Source organism: Quercus suber, unplaced genomic scaffold (genome assembly GCF_002906115.3).
Source record: "Quercus suber isolate HL8 unplaced genomic scaffold, Cork oak 2.0 scaffold_39, whole genome shotgun sequence".
Taxonomy (NCBI): domain Eukaryota; kingdom Viridiplantae; phylum Streptophyta; class Magnoliopsida; order Fagales; family Fagaceae; genus Quercus; species Quercus suber.
Window position 1 is genome coordinate 1653111 of NW_027069504.1, and position 12020 is coordinate 1665130.

Below are 12020 nucleotides of genomic sequence, written 5' to 3' on the forward strand. Positions count from 1 at the left end.
AACTCAAATAAAAACAAAAACCCAAAACCCAAAAACCCCGTGAGAGAGAGAGAGGAATTGATAAAGGAAGTGAATTAAATATTAGTTTTATTTTTATTTTTTATTATTTTTAAGAATTGAGTTATAGTGCAATTCTACCTTTAGAATTGCATTGTAGCATTATTGCAAACTAGCCGCGAACCTGCGTGTTGCGTGTGATAATTATTTTTATGGTGGTTTTATTAATTTTTTTTTTACAATTTAAACTAATCTAATAATGAGTAATGTATTTCGTAATTATATTTTTATTTATTATAGGAACAATCACAAATGTAATAAAGGAACAATACAAAACACCAAAAAAACGTAAACTAAAAAAAATTAATAAAACTTAACAATGATTAATTGAACCAATATTAGGATAAAATTTTGTTTTTGATAATCTATTAAGTTTATTTTCTTTGTAGAAATTATAATTTCAGCCACCCAAAACATATTATCAAATAAAAAATTATTAGCAAAATCTAAGAATTAAATTTCTATACATGCATTGTTATAAAATAATAATAATTAAAATAAAATTGCAAAAGTAAAAATTTGTCACCTATCCGATTATTTTCGTTTGGATAACCTTTGCTTTTCTTTAAATGAATGGCATTATAGAGTACTTCTAATACAACAATTAAGAATACTTTGTCCGCCACAAAGGATTAGAAAATAAATAAAAATTAGTAAAGTCTCATAGTTTAACATCTAAATTGAGCACTATAAAAAATCATGCTATGTAACAGAATAAATACCAAATTATCCAAATCATGCTTTGTAATAAAATAATATTATATTTTTATATGCTATATTTAATTCTTTAGAACGCAATAGGATAACATTTAACAATCAAAGAGAATAAAAAATAAATAAAAAACAATAACAACAATTTAAAAAACAAAACTAAATTGCATGAACCCAAAATAGAGTTTTAAAGAATATAAAAAATTATCAACCTAAAGTAGAGATGGAAGAAAAAAAAAAATCCGCCAAAAAATTTAGAGAGAGAGAGAGAGAGAGAGAGAGAACCATTTTTTTTTTTTTTTTTTGTGTGAGGGAAAACTATGTATAGAATAGTAAAGGTTGGAGAGGTGTAAATATTAAAAAAATAAATGTTAAAAACAATTATAGGAAAATTGGAAAAAAAAAAAAAAAAAAACTAAAGCTTGAAAGGTTTCAACGTTTGTTTGCTTGTTTGTTTTTTGTTGTTTTCTTTTTCTCTCCTTTAAGCTGAAAAAACTCACACAAAACCCTAAAACTGAACTGAAAAGACTTTGGGTTGGACTTGATTGTGAAACTAAATAAATAAGAGGTGGGCTAGATTAATTATATAGATTTATTATAGGGTAATAGTGGAAGTAAATAAATAAGTAGTGGACTGGATTTATTATAGGGTGATAATGAAAGTAAATAAATAAGTAGTGGGGTACATTTATAAGGCTGAAAAATTGTAAAAACCATTTAATTTTTTTTTTAAAAAGAAAAGAAAAAAGAATGACATGACAGCTGATGTGGCACAACATGAGAACAGTAGCATTAAGCGCTTTGCTTCAGTTTTTAGTAATATATAGATTTTTTTGCAATAGTTGGATTTTACAAGTTCAGATGTGTAAGAGGATTTGGACTTTTATGCTAAAATTTTCCTACATATGACATATGCCATTCTCAATATGAACGCTCTAACAATTCCAAAAGCTTCCCATTAAATTTTACTCCACCAGCGTGTGGGTGCAATTAATAAGTTAAAGAATTCCAACAGATTCTCATCAATAAGTCATTCATTGCACTAGTCTACAACTCAATTCTCCAAGAATTACAGAACCTTCTCATCAAGTTTCCATCTTCTATTACACTAGTGTGTATGGAATATGATTCTCAAAAAAAGAAATAGTGTGTATGGAATATGTATGGTGCAATCATGTTATGAATTCCAGAACATTCTCATTAATATAATATAATCCATTTCACTACTCTATTCAATTATCCAAGAATTGCTTCTCATCAATTTCTCATATATTACACTAGCTAGCGTGTATGTATCATGTATGGTGCAATTATGTTATGAATTCCAGAACATTCTCACTAATATAATAATCCATTCCACTACATTATTCAATTATCCGAGAATTCCAAAGCTTCTCATCAATTTCTCATCTATTCCACTAGTGTATGGTACAAAATCCAAAAAAAAAAAAAAATGGTGCAAAGTAAAAAAAAATTCTAAGATCACATACTTTTGTGTCATAATTTTGTCAAGACTCTAATGTGGCACACTATAGATAAGTAGAAAGAAAATAATAAGTTAATGTGTATGTGATAAACAATCTGTCGCGTTACAATCTGTCACATAAAATAATTATAAAAAAAAGATGCGATAAAAAGTATAGTTTCAGAATTAATAGTACACTGTGCAATTATGTCATGAATTCCTAAAAGTGTTTGGAAGTCTAAATAGGGAAAATACTCGAGTTAGATTAGCAATATATTTTAACTGTCTAAAAAAGAATTGTCAAGAATTCGGTTCTCAATCATCAATATCTCAGACAGCAGCAGAGATCCCGGGGGAATGGGCAAAATAAATGTGAAAATGATTTATATATAGTTAGTTAGGCAACGCTTGAAACTATAAGGGAAAGTAGACATCTCGAGTTTTAGAAAATCGAGATCTATTTACATAAATCTCGAGTTTTAGAAACTCGAGTTTCATGCAAAAAAATTTTTAGTTTTATCGCCTCTATAGTGACGTTTTTAAGTCCTATAGTGACGTTTTAAAACCCTATAGCAGCGTTTTTCTGTAAAATTTTTTCGTAAGTGTTCAATACTAGGTTCGGGTAGCCCTATAGTGGCGTTTTTATGCCCTATACTGACATTTTAAAGCCCTATAGCGGCGTTTTTCTGCTAAATTTTTTTATAACTCCATTTTTAAGTCCTATAGTGACGTTTTTAAGCCCTATAGTGACGTTTTCGGAACTCGAGTTTTTAAAACTCGATTTTCTCTTGGATTTTTTTTTACATTCAAGCCTTAAAAACTTGATTTTTTTCTTGGAACTCGAGTTTTAGACACTCGAGATGCTAGTTTTCAATATTCTTTTNGGAAAAAGCTTATAAATTAGCGAGGTAAAAATATGATTATTAATATTTAGTCAATATTATGATAACTCATATTATGACTTTAGTGTGGTAAAGTTTAAAATATTATGATTTTTTTATTTTAATATTTTTTAAATATAAAATTTGATAATAATAGCAACAATTGTTTTGTATAAAATTATTAATAAATATTTATTTATTATAATTGTATTTATATATGTACTATTTTTTTTTTTAGTTGCAACTTGCAACTTGCAAGCCTCCACACTACGCGCTTTTCCGCGACCTTTTATTTTTATTTTATTCTTAAGTGGAACCACTATGTGCTTTTTGGTACTATTTAAAAAGAAATCAAACCAACTTCTACTTTTTTTTCATTAAGAAAAAAAAAAACCTAACTTCTACTTTAAGTGTAATTTTTTTTTCCTTTTATTTATTGTATGCAAATATAATTGGACTTAAAAAATTTTAGAGCTTTTGAATAAAATAGTATATTCTATTTTAATCAAGAAATAAGCTCATTTAAATGAGAATATGTAATATTTCTTTTTAATGAATAATATTATGTAAACAATATTTTCACGTAAAAATTTAAGAAAAAAAATGTTTTATTGTGAAAAACTTAGGTAACATTTTGTTACTGTTATTTACATATACTACTAATATCACATTTTAACCTACTACTAATACTTCTTCACCTAAGAGAATTTTAGACAAAATAATTATTGCTATTATTATCAAATTTTATATTTAAAAAATATTAAAATAAAAAAATCATAATATTTTAAACTTTACCACACTAAAGTCATAATATGAGTTATCATAATATTGACTAAATATTAATAATCATATTTTTACCTCGCTAATTTATAAGCTTTTTCCAATAAAATGTGTTTGAACCTTGTGGTAGCTTTATTTATTTTTAAATATTAAAAAAGAAAACAAATAAAAGCTTGAGTGTTGTTGCTCTAGCATTACAAAGACGCGTATAAAAAGAGAAATTATATAATAACAAAACATTTTCATAGCACTTTTGTTTTTATTGTGGCGAGGTTGTGATAATTTATTTTGTCCTTATTAGTACAATAGAAAATGTTTATCACTATCACTTGACTAATTGTACTTTGTGTAGTGATTAAAAACACATTAATAAGATTATTATTATTATTATTATTATTATTAAAACAATGAATAGATGAACAGAAGAATCTGGAACTAGAATCTCATAAATAAATAAAGAGAGATGCTATGTCTACAACATTTTTACAATATTTTTACAACAAATTACAGGTGGTTAGTTGTTATTGGTTCAAAATTAAAATTAACACTAAAATTACTTTTTTGTCCTAATAATAATAACCAGTAACAATCTGCCACTTAAGATTTATTGTAAAAATATTATAGACATATCATTTCTCATAAATAAATAAAGTCCAAACTTGTATTTAGACTTAGTTACTGTAGCAGACTTGCCAGTGAAGATAGTTGACAATGGCTTGACTTATCACGAGTAGTATAAAGACAAGAAGACCAAGGCAAACTGCTTTCTCACAACTGCTCTTGTTTTCTGTAATGGATTTCAAGAGCTCATCCAATTCCTAATATCTTTCTTTCTTAGATAGTTTTTCAGTAAAACATTTTCCGGGTTTCTCAATAAAACCTTTTTCTGGGCTTCTCAATAATAATAATAAAAAAAGCTTCCTGTGACTGTGAGATGGTAGTGTTGAGTTTTGATTTGCCAGCTGGGTTCAGATTTAGTCCTAAGGACAAGGAGCTCATCGAATTCTACCTGAAGCCAAAGATCACCGGCAATGATAAGGACATTTGGTTTATACCCGAAATTGAGTTCTATGAAGATGAGCCGTGGGATTTACCAAGTAATCTTCTTGTTTTTTATTATCACCCACCTTCATTTCATGGAAAATTTAATGCTTTTTTTGTGAAAGGGTAGGAAAATGTTTTACATTGTATTAGTTTGTTGATTGTTGCTTGTTCTGTGTTCTTGTTATAGAATTTTGCTGGACTAGTGTGTTACATTATTTGATCACAAGAAATAGTTACAGACATCATGACAGCTACTTCAATCTATATTCGAGTCCTAAGTTCTAACCCCGTGTGTGTGTGTGTGTGTTTCTCTGTTGTTGTTGTTGTTGTTGTTGTATCTGTTTTCTGTTGTTGTTGTCTGGTTCATGTTGTATCTAGTTAGTGTTTTCTTTTGTATAAAGAATGAAACTTTCTCTGTAGTTAATTTGTTGTGGTGAATTTGGAAGTACTATTGTTTTCTCTTTTTGCTTACTTTGATAACAAAATTCTGAATCAGCCTTTGTAAGAATTTTTGAACTTTCAATGTTATGTGACTTCTTTGTTAGTATTATACTTACTAGATTACATAAGATTTGCATAATGTGCCCTTATAATTATCTCATAGTTGAAAAATTATATAATATATACATGCTCATGTGATTTTTCCCATTTTGGGTGTCAAAATTTTGTGCTTAAGTCTGGTTTCTTGTACTGTAGTTAAAACTGGGATTGCTTCTGAGGACCAAGAGTGGTTCTTCTTCACTGTACTGAGCCCGAAGCATCAGAACGATAATCCAAAAAAGAGAAAAAGGGGTCAGAAACAGGAACTGGTGAACAGGCAAACCAAGGCTGGGTTCTGGAAATCAACCGGTAAAGATCGGGAAATCGAGTCTGGAGGGGTCGTGGTTGGAACGAAGAAATCTCTGGTCTTCCATAGAGGGAGTACTAAGGGAAAAGGGAAGGGAATAGGGACTAATTGGGTAATGCATGAGTACAGCACAACCCAGAAGGAGTTTGATGGAAGACAGCCCGGCCAGGTTGGCTTTGGCTATTCAGTTTGTTTGATTGATGTTATTATATTGACCTCAGATTTTTTATTGATTACTCAACTGAGTGTGTGTGTTGATTTGAGATTGTTTTGCCTTCAAAATCATTGGAGTTAACTTTAAAAGAGGATTGATTCAATTAGCTAGGATTGTGGAAGCCGTTACTTTTTTGTTAATTCTTAGTGAGGGTTAACATTCTTGCTGGGTTAATTATCTCTCTCTTTTTAATATTTAATTTTCATTAAAGAAGGTATTCTTAATCCATCAAGTGATAGATATTGAAATTTGACATGTAGACAGTGTTGCAAGGGATTAGTGATTTTAGCTCAGAAGTTCCCCTATTGAGGAGAGGAGACTCTTAAGAACAGGGTGTGAATTTTTTTTTCAAAAGTAGTTTGATGGTTTCTTTTGGGTTGAACGATACTCACATGTATGAATTGAGAATTTGTTTATTTTGTTAATGTAAGAGTGGCATTGGGTGTATAAAGGTTTTGAGATTGTGAGTCTCGTTTATGATGTAATGGGATTTGGGAGAGTTTTTGTTTCTGACATTTGTGTGTGATGCTTGTGAGAGTGTGCTAATTTGATTGAGGTTTTGTTGAACGTGGTTGTAATCCATATTATTGATAGTGGATTTTGATTGGTGTTGTTGCTAGTGGACTGCATGGAGTTGACTGAACCATGCTTAATATTGTTATCTTGTAATGATTTTTTTTTTTAAATTGTTAATGTGAATGTGCTCTCACTAGCTCCAAATCAAAAAAAGTTTTATTGAAACCTATTATATATCAAATGGCTTTGTAGGACAAACTCCTCTATGTAATTGTTAGTTACAACATTTCTGATATATATTTACATTCTGTTATTTGAATCTTTGTGGTAATTCAATTTGTAGTATATATAAGGCAAGGATGATATGTTCGTCCAATTCACTTGGGTGCTTAACATTATGCAGAAGCCCTTTGTACTTTGTCGTTTATTCAATAATGAAGAAAAGAGTAACAAAGGTGGACCTGCAAAGTCTAAGCCAGCACTGTCTCCTGTATCTCCAGTATTGGAAGTGCAAGCTGAAATTTCTGATCAAATGATGTCTGATGTTACAGATCATGTTCAGTGTAACAATGACAACAAACATCATAAAGCATATGTTGCGGATGATCAAGCGGAAGGGGTGAGACATATATATATATATATATAGTTTTTTTTTTTGGTTGGAATTGAGTAGTAAATTAATCAAGTACTTATCTTGTGCACTTATGTTTCTTTTGTCAGGTTGATTTAAGTGAGGAGGACATGGAACTTCTCATGGATGCGTTCTATGTCCCTTCAGAGGACTCTCCATCCAGTTTACTCCTCACCACTACTGATGTTTCAACTCCAATCACTGTCAAATCTTCTCATAAAGAAACACAATCTGAACCAACATTGGCTCCAGCATCTCAAGAATTGCCTGAGCAAGTTGAATACCATCCAATTACTTGCATAACAAGATTTGACAATGCAGCACCACTTGCATGTAACGATGATTATAATGCATATGCTGCAGAAAATCAAATGGCAGAAGTAAATACTGCAGAAGTGAGAATGAATTTTACTTTCAGCTTGAAACAGTTGTCAATATTATTCTTTTGTGGGAATTAAAAGTGCAGATAACTAAAAGTATATACTTATCTCAGTTATTCATTTGTCTTTCATCAGGTTGGCCTCGATCTGGATATGGACAAAGCCTTCGAAAGGTTCTTTATCCCTCCACCAGGGTCAGTAGATTGCAACCTTTTCTCCCCATCAACTTCAACCCCCGTTACTGCTGTTTCAATGTCTCCAGACTTTGGCAGTGAAGCTGACAATTATTGCCCAAGTTTTCGACGTCTTCCTGAAGAAAATTCTGATGGAATAACAACTGACACTAAAGTGCCCATTGAGTACAATGGTTATAACACTTATGTTGCAAATAATCAAGTGGCAGAAGTGACATCTGATGAGGTGAGGAAAGAATTAAATTCAAGCATAAAACAATAACATCTCTCTTCCAAGGGTAGTTAACTAGTTAAGTACCTATCTTATTCATTTATGTTTCTAACATCAGGCTGATTTGCAGGTGGAGGCAGGCTCGAATATGTTCCCTGGCACACCACAGCCACTAGGTTGCGACTTGTTATCCCCTTTACACTCGCACATGCAAGCAGAGTTAGGTTCTTCTCGCATGTCTTACCCTTTTACCAATGACTTAAACAGTGGTTATTGGAGGGTACATCACCAATCAGGCATGAATGTGCCAGCTCCCAATTTCTCCGAGTCCGTGGATTTAACTCTTATTAATCCAGATGAGTTCTCTCGTAAAATGTCTAGCAGTCAAACGAATCTTGCTTTTGATGATGGGACCCTGAAAAACATGGTCTCTGATAAGGACAATGGGTCATGCAGTGGGTCAGATGCCAATGCGCTGGTAATTGAAAACTCTCAAGATATTGTTTAAATTGATCTTGCAAGTTTTTCGAAGAAAATTTATGCTGTGTTAATTTGCAGTTCAAGACTTTTTATACTCCTTTGTGGGTAGTTTTTGAGTTATTCAATGTGGTTTATTTGCGTCTTTTATCTTCAGATAAATTGGTCTTCCAAAAGCTAACCTTGCAGTGTTATTATGTACAGCTGTTCGTGCTGGTGGATCCAGAATTGGTGTCTCTTGATGAGATCTTGAATCCCGAGGTTTCTTCAGGGTTGTTAAATCAGGATCATACTTAGGATCTCTGGGAGGGTCTGCGGATCAGATCATAGGATCTGATTGAAGATACCCTTACTAATATTAGTAATGGTAGTAACGGTAAAAATTAAAAGAAATTATTACTCTTTCTTGGAAGACAAATTGGAGCTCTTCCTTTTCCCTCTTACATACATTTGCAAACATTCCAAAAGTCTACTCAAACCAATTCACTCTTTTTCACCTCAAAAGAGAATTTTAGTATATTCCTACCATCTTTCCCTCTACTCTCCTCTCTGCCCTTTCCATTTCCCTCCAGTCCAAACATAGTGCTATTGTCTTTTACAAACCAGAGACCCATGGTATTTTACATTCAAAAGCCTACGGCCTCCTTCAACAACTCAAATTGACTACCACCCCATTTCCCTCTACTCTCCTCTGCCCCACCTATATATATATATAGTTTTTTTTTTTTGGTTGGAATTGAGTAGTAAATTAATCAAGTACTTATCTTGTGCACTCATGTTTCTTTTGTCAGGTTGATTTAAGTGAGGAGGACATGGAACTTCTCATGGATGCGTTCTATGTCCCTTCAGAGGACTCTCCATCCAGTTTACTCCTCACCACTACTGATGTTTCAACTCCAATCACTGTCAAATCTTCTCATAAAGAAACACAATCTGAACCAACATTGGCTCCAGCATCTCAAGAATTGCCTGAGCAAGTTGAATACCATCCAATTACTTGCATAACAAGATTTGACAATGCAGCACCACTTGCATGTAACGATGATTATAATGCATATGCTGCAGAAAATCAAATGGCAGAAGTAAATACTGCAGAAGTGAGAATGAATTTTACTTTCAGCTTGAAACAGTTGTCAATATTATTCTTTTGTGGGAATTAAAAGTGCAGATAACTAAAAGTATATACTTATCTCAGTTATTCATTTGTCTTTCATCAGGTTGGCCTCGATCTGGATATGGACAAAGCCTTCGAAAGGTTCTTTATCCCTCCACCAGGGTCAGTAGATTGCAACCTTTTCTCCCCATCAACTTCAACCCCCGTTACTGCTGTTTCAATGTCTCCAGACTTTGGCAGTGAAGCTGACAATTATCGCCCAAGTTTTCGACGTCTTCCTGAAGAAAATTCTGATGGAATAACAACTGACACTATAGTGCCCATTGAGTACAATGGTTATAACACTCATGTTGCAAATAATCAAGTGGCAGAAGTGACATCTGATGAGGTGAGGAAAGAATTAAATTCAAGCATATAACAATGACATCTCTCTTCCAAGGGTAGTTAACTAGTTAAGTACCTATCTTATTCATTTATGTTTCTAACGTCAGGCTGATTTGCAGGTGGAGGCAGGCACGAATATGTTCCCTGACACACCACAGCCACTAGGTTGTGACATGTTATCCCCATTACACTCGCACATGCAAGCAGATTTAGGTTCTTCTTGCATGTCTTACCCTTTTACCAATGACTTAAACAGTGGTTATTGGAGGGTGCATCACCAATCAGGCATGAATGTGCCAGCTCCCAATTTCTCCGAGTCCAGGGATTTAACTCTTATTAATCCAGATGAGTTCTTTCGTAAAATGTCTAGCAGTCAAACGAATCTTGCTTTTGATGATGGGACCCTGAAAAACATGGTCTCTGATAAGGACAATGGGTCATGCAGTGGGTCAGATGCCAATGCGCTGGTAAGTGAAAACTCTCAACTTATTGTTTAAATTGATCTTGCAAGTTTTTCAAAGAAAATTTAAGCTGTGTTAATTTGCAGCTCAAGACTTTTTATACTTCTTTGTGGGTAGTTTTTGAGTTATTCAATGTGGTTTATTTGTGTCTTTTATCTTCAGATAAATTGGTCTTCTAAAAGCTAACCTTGCAGTGTTATTATGAACAGCTGTTCGTGCTTGAGGATCCAGAATTGGTGTCGCTTGATGAGATCTTGAATCCCGAGGTTTCATCAGGGTTGTTAAATCAGGATCATACTTAGGATCTCTGGGAGGGTCTGCGGATCAGATCATAGGATCTGATTGAAGATACCCTTACTAATATTAAAAGAATTATTACTCTTTCTTGGAAGACAAATTGGAGCTCTTTCTTTTCCCTCTTACATACATTTGCAAACATTCCCAAAAGTCTCCTCAAACCGATTCACTCTTTTTCACCTCAAAAGAGAATTTTAGTATATTCCAACCATCTTTCCCTCTACTCTCTCCTCTCTGCCCCTTCCATTTCCCTCCAGTCTAAACATAGTGCTATTGTCTTTTACAAACCAGAGACCCATGGTATTTTACATTCAAAAGCCTACGGCCTCCTTCAACAACTCAAATTGACTACCACCCCATTTCCCTCTACTCTCCTCTGCCCCACCGCACCCCCCAAAAAAGTATTAAAAAGACTACCAGATTGGGCTTATTTCAGCTCCAAGTTGAAGGTTTCTCTTGTAAAACCCAATCTAGGTCAGGATTTTAATTAGTCCTGTTCTTAATAGACTTCTAGTTCTGGTTGAAGTCATTGATGTTTAAGATTTGTAGAATTGTGAAATCAAAGATCCTTGATTGAGATTTTAACAACCCCTGGACTCTGTTACAGAGTGAAACAAGTACAATCGATTACTGTACCGTCACTGCTCGTGTATAATATTGAGGTGCACTGGACAGCCTTGGTGTTCTTTGGTGTTCTTATGAGAGGACCTTACAAGTACAATGCGTCCTCATTTGCTGGTGCTCTGAACAAATTATATATGTATATAATGAATTAAGCTATCGTTTGGAATTAGTACGAGGATTTGGCAACTACGAAAATGGAAGCAAGGCTTCATTGTTGTTAAATCTGTATGCAGTGTGATTTATGTTTAAGCTGTACTGATAATTGTCTACTTCTGTAAACATGTAATGATATGTACTCTTAAGTCAACCGATGATTTTCGTTAATGTTATCATCTTTAAAGTTTGGATGTTTAAAATGTGTATGCTGGAATGTGGTTGTTTTTAGTTGCTTGTGTGTGTTTAGACAAGAAGAATGCATGAAAACTGATTTCAAGTTGAGCTTGATTTGAATCATGTACATGAAAAAGGCTAATGTACACAGGATTGGAATGAGTGACATGGTCCAGGACCTCCAGATTGAAGGTGCCATAATCAGGTTATAATCCAGTAGTTAAATACAGGAATGTCTTCAGGTAAAGCTTTAATGGTTGTTGAATTTCAATGTTTTATTTTTAATGTTGCTATTATTCTAAGTGCATATATTCAAGCTTGAAGGATGGGTTGCTTGCAATGGTGGTAGTTTTACAATTGAAACTCGCACAATAATGTTTCAGAATATTCGATAAATCTTCT

At 32.9% G+C, this 12020-nt stretch overlaps 2 protein-coding genes across 2 annotated transcripts; both read left to right on the plus strand.

Moving 5' to 3' along the window:
- The first annotated feature begins 4623 nt into the window (after window positions 1–4623).
- Window positions 4624–9103, plus strand: LOC112024694 (NAC domain containing protein 50). The gene is made up of 7 exons (XM_024057319.2): window positions 4624–4991; window positions 5635–5954; window positions 6919–7134; window positions 7236–7541; window positions 7662–7946; window positions 8062–8409; window positions 8613–9103. The coding sequence occupies exons 1-7, from the start codon at window positions 4829–4831 to the stop codon at window positions 8703–8705; spliced, it is 1731 nt and encodes a 576-aa protein (XP_023913087.2). The 5' UTR covers window positions 4624–4828; the 3' UTR covers window positions 8706–9103.
- A 101-nt stretch (window positions 9104–9204) lies between these two features.
- On the plus strand, window positions 9205–11595 carry LOC112026947 (uncharacterized). The gene is made up of 4 exons (XM_024059614.2): window positions 9205–9505; window positions 9626–9910; window positions 10026–10373; window positions 10577–11595. The coding sequence occupies exons 1-4, from the start codon at window positions 9221–9223 to the stop codon at window positions 10667–10669; spliced, it is 1011 nt and encodes a 336-aa protein (XP_023915382.2). The 5' UTR covers window positions 9205–9220; the 3' UTR covers window positions 10670–11595.
- The last annotated feature ends 425 nt before the right edge of the window (window positions 11596–12020 follow it).